This window comes from Phalacrocorax aristotelis, chromosome 1, assembly GCF_949628215.1.
Source record: "Phalacrocorax aristotelis chromosome 1, bGulAri2.1, whole genome shotgun sequence".
NCBI classification, from domain to species: Eukaryota; Metazoa; Chordata; class Aves; order Suliformes; family Phalacrocoracidae; genus Phalacrocorax; species Phalacrocorax aristotelis.
Window position 1 is genome coordinate 32,586,489 of NC_134276.1, and position 12,422 is coordinate 32,598,910.

A 12,422-nucleotide genomic window follows, 5' to 3' on the forward strand; every position below is an offset into this window, starting at 1 on the left:
CTGAATTTATCATTTGTTAGCCAAGGCATTCCTAGCTTTTAGAAGGCATGTTTTGAAAATTTTGAATTTTGAGATGATTGTCCCCCCATCCTTGCCTAAATTCCTGAGTTAAAATTATGTACCTTCAGTTTGGCTTCTGTCATAGTAGAAAGGAGCCACTAAGAATCTTTTTTGGGAGTGGGAGAAATACTTTATCTTTTTAAGTAAGGTTAAATCTATCAGCAGTCTGAAGGCATTACTAATTTGGAAATTATGCTTTTGAGAAGTACATTTTCATACCTGAATCTTTAAAAAGCTTTGGTTTACTAAAGTGGTATTACAGTTATGTGCTGTAGTCATGCGTACATTTAAAATATTTTATTCAGATCGTCAAGATTCAAGAAGCCACAGTTCAAGAAGAAGTTCTCCTGAATCGGATCGTCAGGTCCATTCCAGATCTGGATCCTTCGATAGCAGGGAGAGGCTTCAGGAGCGAGATCGACATGAACATGATCGAGAACGAGAGAGAGACAGGAGAGAGGGAAGACAGAGGGACTGGGACCGAGATGTTGACAAAGACTGGCCGAGGAGCAGGGAACGAGAGAGACTCAGAGAACGAGAGAGGGAGAGGGAGAAAAGACGGGAGCTGGACAGAGAGAGAGACAGACAACTACCTGATACTGCTGAAAGAGAAAGAGACAGAACTCTAGACATCTCCTCTCAGAAGGAATCAACAAAACACAGTGAAACGAAACTGGACAGAGATCATGAAAAGGAATTTGATGGTGTTTGTCGGGATTCAGTGGCTTCAGAGAAGGAAAAAACAGACAAAGATTTAGGACCTTTACAAGGTTTTGAAGATGGAAATGAGACTGAAAAAGTAGAGAGTTTAGAAGGTGAGATATTCTGGGAAAGAACCCAGACTGTCAAATATTTTATCCTTTCCCTTTTACTATAGTGCTGAACCAAACTACATTAGAATAATTTTCTACTGAAAGGCATATTGGTTCCAGCTTCTCTGTTGTGGAAGCAGACTCAATAAGAGAGAATTCTGATGAGCATCATCTTGGTGTTAATGTTAGTGTTATTTGTTAATTTCTAAAGAAGTCCTGAGGCAAAGAAACATAAACGATCTGAAGTATAATTTTGCCAAGTTGTTATGTTTCTGAATAGGTAGTTTGCTAAGGAATAACACCAACATTTGATTGCCTTGTTATATCATTATAAGATCTGTTTCTTAGTTTGGAAGAGACAGATAACGAGTGAGAAAAATGAGGGTTGACTTGGAACTGTACTTTGGGGGTTTTTTTTATGCAGAGCCCAATTATCATTGAAATGATTGATTAGCAGGTGAAACATATGTATGGCTTGGCGCAACAGTACAAAAATGGCTTTCCTGGTGTAACCTGTGGCTTCAGTTAGCTGGCCTGAATGGTATGGGGGAAAACTTGCTTAGGATTAATAAATAAATAAGGGCAAACACTGACAAAGTGTGACCCTTAAAAGTTTGTCACATGGATTAGACAGCTTGAACTTTGCATGGATAGGGAGTCTGGGAAGTCCTTATAACCTATATCGACAACGTAAAAGAAGCAAGAGTCTAAATCCAGAGTAACTGGTGTACGTTATGGTTATGTTCAGTAAGTTGGGGTTCTTTTTTGTGATTGCAGGAGTTTTCTGCTCTAAAGTCTGTTGAGAGGAAAAAGGTGGTGTAGGATTTGGAATTTTGGGATGTTTGGGATGGTAAGGCTTGAAGTCCATAGTCTTCAGAAGCAGAAAGAGGGAACCATTTAAGCTTTCCTAGTTTTACACAAGATGACAGGACATTGTCTGACCATATTTGCATTCTTAAGAATTATCTCTAGTGTTCATGGTTAATTTAGGCCGTTAAACCAAATGTCTGGAGAGGGTGATGAGGAATATTTATTACTTACTATATCTCCTAACCTGATTAATTGCAAAGTAGTCATTAGGCTTGTCTAGTACAATTGAGAAAATTCCATTTAAGGAGATTACCTGTGGAGTGGAAGCATTTCTTAAAGATAGTGTTTGGAGTGAGCATGGGAAAGTCTGCTCTGTATTGCTGTGATGGACAGAATTCAGTGATTTTTAAGCTACAGGAAGGAATGATGCAGTAAATCTGAGAGCACGATGTGGTAACTTCAGAAAAGACTTGGTGGAAGGCTACTCCTAGGTACGTTATCTGTGTCCATTAGGGCACCTGTAACTAAACAGGTGTGGATGTTAAATGTGTTCTTATGTCTAGGCTTTCAGCAGGCTTCTTGTAGGTGTTCTAATAGGTATTCTTTTGTGTATTTTTCAAAGGTTATGTTCTGAATTCGACGAAAATTACCATCTGTAGGAAGTTATACTATATTTAGTATTTTTTAGAAAAACAAATGTCTTCTGTAAAATATTAGATGGAATTTCGTGTTATTAAAGCATACTATATATAGCATGTTTATGATTTTCTAAGGTTTAGTGTATTTCATGTTCATTACTTCATTATTCCTCTTTACATTGCTCCTTTTAGCTGACTAGTGTCAGTTGTGTTTTCAGTGCAGAATTAAATACAAAAGTACATTTCTGAAAAAAAAAACCAGTAAAGGTAGTAATGGGATTATAACCTAGAAATTATCAATCTTTGATTTGAATTTCAAAATTGAGAAAGTAAACTTTTTCAATCATGTATTGAGAACTGTGCATTATTATTTTTAATTGCTTCATACAGTAATTTTTTTAATGGTTCACCTGTGCTGTCCAAGGACGTAGTTGTGGTGAGCTACTGTATCTGGTAGATCCGTGTGGAGGCAGATGGATCATACAGGCAGTTAATATTTAAAATCCTAAAACACAAACTGAAATCTACTACAGAGCACCTTATTTTCCTTTCAAGAAGGAAAAACTTTAGATAACTAAATACAATTTCCAAATCCAATGATGTTAAGGAGGTGTCTGGTATTTGCTTGGACAAATTACTGTCGTATATTGTCTAACAAAATCTGTGAGGTTATAATTGCAACGTTACTGTAATATCTTGAACCTTAATGGGTTTGCTCTAGGAGTGAGCTTAAATAATGCCCAAGAATTCTATATGCTTCCTCCAAAGCACTGTCAGGTGGTCTGCTAGTATGTCTTTTCCTTGCTTTTTCTGTGCTGATTGTTAGTCATTTTGATTAGATTAGGTTAGTTAGTTAGATCGTCTGGGTTAGTTGAGGTAATTGGTTTTTTTCTTCCCTCTCTGTAGCTTTTAGAAAGGCAAGCATAAAAAAAAAAATCGGAGGCAGTTTCCCTTCTGGATAAGGGAGCTGGAAGACTCTAAAGTAGTCAATCCTGGAGGAGGACCCCTGTAATCCTGTCTAGTTTGTATGGCATGGCTCGTTGCAAGTGCTATGGTGGAGAACCCAAAGAAAGCCTGGGTTTAGAGCAGTAGGGTTTTTGGATGCTTGAATAATATACATATATATATATAGAGAGAGATATATTTCAGTCCTGGAGGTGAGAGAATACCTTCAGGTGCTCCTGTAATGAACTGCAAAATGAAGCGTTTAAGTGTTCTGCGTTTATGAGTCTTAAGGATTCATGTGCACAAGCATCTGAAAGACTTTGTGGTGCTAGCTTAGATTTGTATTATTAACTATATATCAGATAATCAAAATGTTTCTTCTGAATATGGCCTTCTATGTGCAGTTTGACTAATACTGCATCGAAAAATTGACCAAGATATGCAAATTCAAACTGTCACACTGTGTATAGGTGAAATAACTTCTCTGTTTCCATGAGTTTTCATGTTTTCATGTTGAATATACTCATCCCCAAAAACTAAGAGTTTAGTTTGCTGAACCTCTTTGTTTTCAGGCTGCTTAAAGCATGTTTAGAAAACAAGAATGATTGCTTTAAAGCTACAGCATGTATCTGTCTCTGTAGGAGGAGAAGATGAAGCAAAGATTGATGATGTACAGTCACTGGGGTCTGGTGCTGGAGAATACGAGCCAATCAGTGATGATGAACTGGATGAAATTCTGGCAGGTGATGCTGAAAAGCGGGAGGATCAACAGGAGGATGAGAAGATGCCTGGTAAAAGTATAGCAAAACCCCTTTATGATTATTTGAATATAAAGATTAGATCAGTTTGTGTATAATGCTACTGTGATGTTGACAGTGTTTCTGAATTAGGAATGCAGTTTGTATGCTCTTCAATATTTCTCATTTGTTCTTTAATAGCCAGGTAAGCCTGAGAAGTATAGAGGTAAGTAAAGAGTACCGGGAGCTGTATTGTGAAATAGTATTTATCTTGCTTTGTATAATTGGAAGGATAAGCTTTTTGTTTTTATAAACAAGTTTTCATTCATCCTATTAGCTTAAATGTTTCCAAATGTGTTAGGAAGCATGAAATCTGCTTGTCATAAGTTCGGTTGGGTCGTGGGGGCTTTATGTTCAGTGTTCATATTTTCTGTGATAAACATACTAGACAAACACAGTTGTATGGTTATCCAATAAATAGTGTATATCTCCTTTGGAAAAAAAATCCGGCATCCAGAGTTGAAATACAACTTCTTAAGCATTTAGTTTGGATCTCTCATAGCATGTTGGTTGTACTGTGACTTTTATGAATGCCTAAGCATGTGTCCAAATCTGCCGGCTAAGCAGGGTCTGAGCAGCCTTCCACAGAGGGGTTACAATAAAAATGAAGCAGAGTATTAGGGGTGCGTTTTTCAGTCCAAGAAGCTTTATATTTGTATGCTTCTTTTTAAAACCAATCAGTTCTGACGTTCTTACCTGAAGTATCCAAAGATCTGGGTTGCAGAACTGCAGAACAATGTTCATCTAATATATATTGCTTTTAGGAGATGGGTATGTACACAGCATGTGAAATTAATCAACTGTGGTGAGGGATGATGATGTGATAACTCATTCTCTGTCAATGTTTTTGCAGATCCTGTGGATGTTATAGATGTAGATTGGTCCAGTCTTATGCCAAAGCAGCCAAAAGAACCACGGGAGCCTGGGGCTGCGCTCTTAAAATTCACACCAGGTGCTGTTATGCTGAGAGTTGGCATTTCCAAGCGATTGGCAGGACCAGAGCTCTTCACCAAAATTAAAGAGACTTGCCAGAGAACGTTAGAAAAACCTAAAGGTAATTGTTTCTGCAGGGATTAAACTGTCTTCTGTACTTAGTGAAAGTCCTTATGAAATGTGCATTAGTTTATTGTTTTAGGTTTCAAGACCATAGAAAGTGTATAATGAGTATTATGTGAAAATTACAGGAATATAGTACAGCTGCCTGTCAATGAAATTAGTGTGTTAATTCCAGCAGTGGTGAGGAAGTCTTGAATAATAGCCTAAACAAAATTTTTCATCCTAGTGGAATATTCTTTCTGTGAGACCATCCATGGTTTCCTGGCCTAAAGTGTGTCAGCAGTTTTTTTTGGAGACCTAAATATCTTCTTCAGTGACTTAGCAGTAATGTTATGAGAAAGAAATAAGATTTCCTGTTTTCTCTGAAGGTCCTCTGCATGTCCTCTTATTTTTCTTCTGAGGATCCTCTCCAGACTGCATAGATAGGAGTTTTTGGGTCAGAATGAAGGAGCTAAGTGAAATTTGTGTATTAGGTCTCTGCTAGAAGTGAGAAATAATACACAGGTCTGGCATTTGGACAAAGTGTGTGGCATAAGACATGCATGGTAGATGGGGTGGGCACAAACTATATCAGTGCTGTTTACTACAATTCTGTAGTGTAAGCAGGGGTTTTGCATGAGAGAGAAACTGATCTTTCTCTTTGGTATCCCAGGAGCCAGTTGAGCTGCTTGCTACAACTTGCATGGTAGATGGTTTTTTTTTTAGGGCTATGAAACATTTGCTTTCTGTAAGATCTCTGTGGAAATTATTTCAGGATCTAAATGTGAGACAATTATGGCTTATAAATAATAGTATCTGCGAGGGCCATGTTTTAGGGAATAGCTGACTTTTCTGATTTTTTTTTTCCTTTTAACCCTGTAAATTCTAGTTCTTAATTTGAAACAATACTACTTAATTCTTTGTAACATTATTCTTTACGCAGTTGTCTGACATATCTCCGTGAATGTCACTGCTTGCTTGAGTCATTTAAATTGTAACTATTAATTGTGGGCTGTTGCTACTGCTTCTACTTTTTTTTTTAAAGTTAAAGGCAAACATTTTTAATGCATCATAGATAGTATAATTTGAAGGAAAATCTCAGCTCTATGCTTAAGAATTCGCATAACCGATGTAATTGACACAGTATTGAGTCTTCCTGGGTCTGCAAACTGTCTGATATAGTAAAGGTGTGAACTATGTCTCTCTCCCTGTAAGCTTTAGTTTTGCTGTATACTTCAATACTTCTTACCAGGGATTCCTTGCAGCAAGAACTGTAGTGCAGAACCATTCCAGCTGGCTGTTTCAAATGATACCTGAAATAACCTCAGCAGTCCTTGCATGCTTCTCTGGAAATAAACAGAAAGTCCATAGTGACAACTGGAGGCTCTCCAGCACGGCCTCTGGGCTGTCTTAAGCGTACTCAGATTCAGCAGAACTTTGCTCTGGAGCGGAAGGGGCAATGAAGTGCCCCCACTGGTTACGCTTTGGTGTGTGCAGTCTCTCACACATCGAAGTCGCTACATGTGGAACTGTCAGTAGGCTTTTAAGTGCATGCATTTCCCCTGTTATCTGCTATGTGAAGGTTCCTTGTGTAGTGACTACACAGCCACAGCGCACACGTTCTAAACCGAGGTTCAGATGTGGTGCCCTGAAAAGGGAATGAATTTGAGCTAGATATTCAGTGTGCGTGACAGTGAAAATGTGGTGATTTCACATTGGACTTGTTCATGGTGGTATAATTTGTTTCCCTGATTTATTCCTGAGTTCGGTTTTCCCTTCTCTGTTTTTACTGTACGTGAGAAGTTTCTGGTAATACACCGAAATGCAGGAAAAAAGGAAACAATAGTTTGTTTCAGGGATTTTTTTTTTAATTCATTTGGAAACAAAAATCTGTAGTATGTGATGGAATTCAAATCGTAGCTGACTTACCTTCTGTTACGATTGTTTCCTCTAAGGACATGGACATGCTTAGTTGCCACATATACTCAGCATCTGGCATGTAGGCAGAGTCTGCAAGCTGTGAGTGTTACCTCTGAAGTGGCCTTTTTGTATCTTATCACTTATTTGTGTTGTTGATTGTCCGTTGAGGTTGTCTTGATGATTTCAGTGCAGTTCTCTTTAACAAGCCTTTGATTACATGTAACTTTTTTGTTTCTTTTCACCTTGTTTAAAAACTAGTCTTACTCAGCTTTGTCCAAATTCTCTCAGTAGTTTAAAAATGCATCTTTGTTCTCTTCTGCGTGCATTCTGCCAAACTGCTGTAGCAGTCTACTTTTAGCTGCTAAATTTTCCCCAGGTTCCCCCAGGTGTCCCTCATTAGGTGTTAGATGCTCTGCTAAACACCAAATGTTTTACTATATAGAGGTGGCTGGACTGGACTTAGCTACATACCTTTCTTTTTTTTTTCCCAAGTATATCATCATCTTCCTATTTATTGGTAAGGGTTATAAATCAACGAGCTGCAGTCCAGCCATGTGCACTCTTTTTGTCTTTGTCTGCATTTTGTAGAAATCGACTTGTTGCAGAACAAGACTTGCCTCAGGACCCGTCTTTCGTTAAAGTGGTTAACCTGTTCTAGATGCACACTTTTTCTTCAGATAAAAGTATTAAAGGACTAGTCCTGCTTCTTTAACTACTATTAACAAATGCTTCAGATGAGCCGGTAGGAGGGGATAGTTCATTAGCATCTGTTGACTTGTTCTCCAGGTTCATCCACCACGGATAAAAGAATTATTCTATGTAGTCATATTTCACTTCTGCACAGCCACACAAACCCTGTGTTGACACTGGTACAGTTATCTGATGTCTTGCAGAGAAGTGCAACTTAGACCACTTTCTGATGCTAGCAGTAGACACCTTTCAACACACATGTCTGACCATAAATGATACCCCCTCTTCTGTCCCAGAGCTGTCACTTGATTTTTAGGCCTCCGATTGCTGACTCGATATTGCTTTCTAGTGCTGAAGCTACATACAAGGGTACCTGCCCTTCCCTTTAAATGATGAAGGTTTTATTCATGGCTTTTTTATAAACGACAATATCCTTTTTTTCCAAACCTTGATATTGTTTAGAAGGCAGAAATACAAATAGCAGAACTTTAAGGAATGACATATTACTGTCTATTGCTGTTCAAAAATACCATGTATATGTTGATCTCTGCAAATATCAATTCTGTCTAGATGCAGAAAACCTTTTTGAACATGAACTGGGGGCCTTGAACATGGCTGCGCTTCTACGAAAAGAAGAGAGGGCGGGTCTTCTCAGTAATCTGGGTCCTTGCTGTAAAGCGCTATGCTTTCGAAGGGATTCTGCAATTCGTAAGCAGCTAATGAAGAATGAAAAGGCAAGTAGTTCATTTACAGTGCTTGGTCAAAATATGGAAATACAGATTCCGCTATGCAAAGGGAGATAATTTTTCTGTTTGTTCAGGAGTAGACGTAGTCCTTTAAATAACGGAGAACAGACTTTAATTGAAAGAGGTTGTAGCGCGTTTATTTTTTACTTAGGATGAGAGATTAATTCAAGAGTGAGGCTAGAGGTAGGTGCTGTTTCTTCTTTTGGAGTTTAAATTCCGGAGATGCATTTTCTATATTTAGAGAATACGTAATAAAAATAATTGGTTAAAATACAATTTCAAAGACAATTGTTGAATAATTGTCCTTCTTGATTCCATGTACTTTTATAAGAATTATAAGATTCTGTTCTCCCAAGTTAAAATTGCAAGAAAAAATATCTTAGCTATTTTTTCCACTGCAGTAGGTTTTCTGATCTTGCATGTTGATAGAAAAATCGTTAATTCACAAAGTCTTTTGTAGTGAATATGTATGATTAAACCTCTAATTACTGAGAGCACTTGAGGTTAATTTCTCAGCTTGCATGTTAAAAGCCACTGTTATCAGTTCTTTTTATTTTTAATTTTTAATTTCAACAGGGTGCAACAAAACAAACTTACACAAATTCTGCAGCAATGGACAGTGACTTGTTACGGTTGAGCCTCCGGTTATTCAAACGAAAGACTGTGTGCCAAGTTCCTGGGCAGGAAAAGACAGAGGATAGTAAAATTCCACAACCGGCTGTACAGCAAGAAGTGTGTGTATCTTGAGCAAATGAGCACGGTGGCATTTTCTAGTTGATTTCCCACTGCCAGTGTTGGTATTGATGTTTAGAACTGGTTGGTTGGCAGGCAGCTCTAGAAGATGGAAGAAAATAATCCATCTGTACACAGATAAGAATTACGGGGTTTAGATGTGAATAAAAGGGGTAAAAAATAAAGACTTCCATGTGAAGTTTTCTGCAAGTTTTGTAATATTGAATCTTACACTGTAACATAAACCTGTTCTATGGTTCATCAAGTGTAATAATGTGTAGATGTCTGGTTTTAGCAGGTTATAACACCACCTGATATTAAACTGAAGAAAACTGTCTGCGTATCTTTTTCCTCATTATAAATGGGTTTTCCACTACCACCCTGGTCCCTCAATGCACGTCTGGAATTTCTTAAATAACTTGCTTCCTGGGAGTCTGTGTACCTCCACTTTCCAAATCCCTTCCTTATCACAGCAGCCTCTGGTGTGGATCTGGATTTGGATGAAACTCTTAGCTTTTCTCCATCTTTAGCGTAGGTTTCCTTTGATAATTTCTGGACGCAAAAATCTAGGCTAGTCTCTTAAGGCTTCTCTTCTTGTTGATGAAAAGTAGTTAAAAAAAAAAAAAAACTTCCAGGAAGTGATTTGTGACAGTTTTAGATGCCTATATTTATGAGACTAACAGCATTCTGGAAATACCTGCTGCTTCCAAAGGAGGACTAGCGCATATATCTTACATTCTGTTAATTATCAGGGCAGATCAATCCCATGCAGCAACCTGAGGGTATTTAACACTTGATGAGTTTCTGGGGATTCCAGATGTTAGCAGTAAAGGCAGGGAGCAGTGATGTTTTCCTGGGTGTTACAGATTTCAGGGGTGTGATTAGGGACTTGTCAAGCCTGGACTCAATTGTTTTCAGTTTGAGAAGTTAATATCTTGTGTGGGATCTTTGGATTATACCAGTCAGGTATGTTTAGGTAGTTTGTGGAGGCTGCCATGTGAAACTGAGAATTCCAAGACTGCAGACTAAGTCTCTGTATATACCTCTCTACTTTTCCTTGGTTTAAACCTGAACTGTGGCTTTGAATTCTGCTCACAGAGAGTGGGAGGGAAATCCATGGCTTAACCTTGATGCTGGGTTGCTGCAAAGCAGCTTGTTTTCATTGTTCTCATTCAAGTTGAAAACAAGTTAAAAACACTAAATTTTTTGAGAGTTGGTTTATATTGGTTTCTTATCCTTTTTCCCTGCTTGAAACCACCACACTGTGGTGGGATGTTGACTGTGCCATTTAACAGCAGGCCTGTCTCACATCTCATGGGATTACCGACAGTTGTTTTGGGCTTCAAGGCCTAAATATGAATAGCAATTCAGTTCAAATACAAAGCTTTCTTACTATAATGCTTTCCTATAACGCCTAGTACATAAGCATTCAGTAACATGTTCTTATACTACGTTTAAAGAATTGTTGTTAAAAGAAAATGTGAGGGGGTTTTATTTATATTTTTGTAAGTGCCCACGCACCAGTGTGTATGTACTTGTATCAAATATAAATGACATGAGAAATTTCTACCATTTGTTTGGTTCTTATTAAACTATGTGATCCAGGCAAAACTTCATCTTCCTAAGTTTTTCAGTTGTTGAACACTTTTAAGGGGCTTGGTGACTGTTATTTTTAATGTCATTGGTGATTTTATATATGCCTATTAAAAAAATAGTGTGTCTTTTAAACACACTAGTACTTTAACCTGAGCAAGAGTTAACAAACCCATTCTGCTCAGCATTTAAATGCGTTCTCACCTATTTTATAGCTACAATAATGCTGTCTTTAGGCTGAAAGTATTAGATCATTGCTTCCAATTATGTTAAAGCCAATTTTAATCTGCGTCTCTAAAAGACATAAAAATGTTTGATAGCTGGAAACAGCCTTGTCTAAGACTGCAGTACACAAAATAGATTCACTGTGTGGCATTTAATTACACTGTGCTTACTTTAAACACTCTTCCTGTAGAACAGTCAAGGTATATATATGCACTTAGTTTGCAGAAGAATATTTACCATTACCCTAGAAAATGCAAAATAAAATAGGCTTGATGGGCTACTATGAATATCTCGAAGTGCTGTTGTCCCATTGAAGGTCAAAGCCAGTGCTGACCTGTACCATCATTTGTTGGAAATGTACAAAAAAAGGTGCTGAAACTGTCTCTGATGCACCTTTGGTTTGATTTGTTTTGTAGTGGTTATGAGTGCGGAAGTACATTATGGTACTGGCAGGAAACATGCTTGTTTCTGTGGGAAGCACTAAGATTTTTCAAGCAATTCTTCTCTACCTGGCAGGAGTCACTGCGCAGTCAGCGCCCAGCAAGTGTGAGGTTCCCGTGTATGAGTGTGTTTGGTCTCCATCAGTTTAACATAACATAGTGTTAGTTTGCAGGCGTTCCCTCTGACAGGGAATGTAAGCTACAAAGCTGTATCCAGCTAATTTTTTCCTAAAGTTATTGTAAAGAGATTTGCCCACATACCAATTTCGGAAAAAAAAGGTGTGAAACTTGTCTGAATCAGAGAACTTGCTTTAGGACCTTCCACCCCCTTCCCTGTGTTGGTAATCACTTTTCTAATACAGTCTGCCAGCCCTTTTAACCTATCTCTCCTTTTCTCCCCATTTCTCTCCTAGCTTGATTTTTGTGTGGAAAAAGAGTAGATGGAAAAATTTTAGTCCAGTTCTCGTCTTGCAAGGCTCCAGCAGTGGTGCGCAGGAGCCTGTAACGTTTCAGGCAGCAGTGTGAGGCCAGAGCTGAATGTGTGCCTCAGACGCCCTTGTGTGCTCGAGCTCCAAGTCTGAAAATGTGGAGAAGCCTCTATTGCTACTCAGTTTCTCCTTTTAATCTGTGGCAGCAACTTTAAAGAGGTCCCTGTACTAGAGATGTCAGTCCTTTCTGCTGCTAAGCCCATGCTGTGCCTAGTTGGATGATAAATTAGGTTTAAGCACCCCCCCGGGTGCGGCCTTGGAACGCGGAGCCGCAGAACAAGCTGCCGCCGCCTGTGCGGGTGGGATGAGGCAAGCTTTCACCCAGGTGAAACGATATGCCCAGCTCTTGCAGCCGTAACAGATTCGCAGACAGAGCAGATTTTTAGAGCCTCAAGACACAAACGGGGCTATGACCTGTATCTTGGGATATTGTCACGTTCATTATCTCAAACAGTACTTCCAGGCTATTACCGCTCCAGCTAGTGGAGTGA

General features: G+C 38.6%; 1 protein-coding gene across 9 annotated transcripts in view; it reads left to right on the forward strand.

Annotated features, from left to right (window-relative positions):
* ZC3H13 (zinc finger CCCH-type containing 13) overlaps positions 1 to 10,752 on the forward strand; it is a 48,343-nt gene extending 37,591 nt beyond the window's left edge. For 7 of the 9 annotated variants that reach the window (XM_075087184.1, XM_075087222.1, XM_075087163.1 and 4 more), the window contains 5 exons: positions 366 to 875; positions 3,907 to 4,062; positions 4,916 to 5,116; positions 8,278 to 8,441; positions 9,030 to 10,752. In XM_075087184.1, the coding sequence (XP_074943285.1) occupies positions 366 to 875; positions 3,907 to 4,062; positions 4,916 to 5,116; positions 8,278 to 8,441; positions 9,030 to 9,200 (1,202 nt within the window). In that variant the 3' untranslated portion in view covers positions 9,201 to 10,752. The remainder of the gene's footprint in view (positions 1 to 365; positions 876 to 3,906; positions 4,063 to 4,915; positions 5,117 to 8,277; positions 8,442 to 9,029) is intronic. The other 2 variants (XM_075087168.1, XM_075087229.1) reach the window with 1 other exon arrangement.
* The last annotated feature ends 1,670 nt before the right edge of the window (positions 10,753 to 12,422 follow it).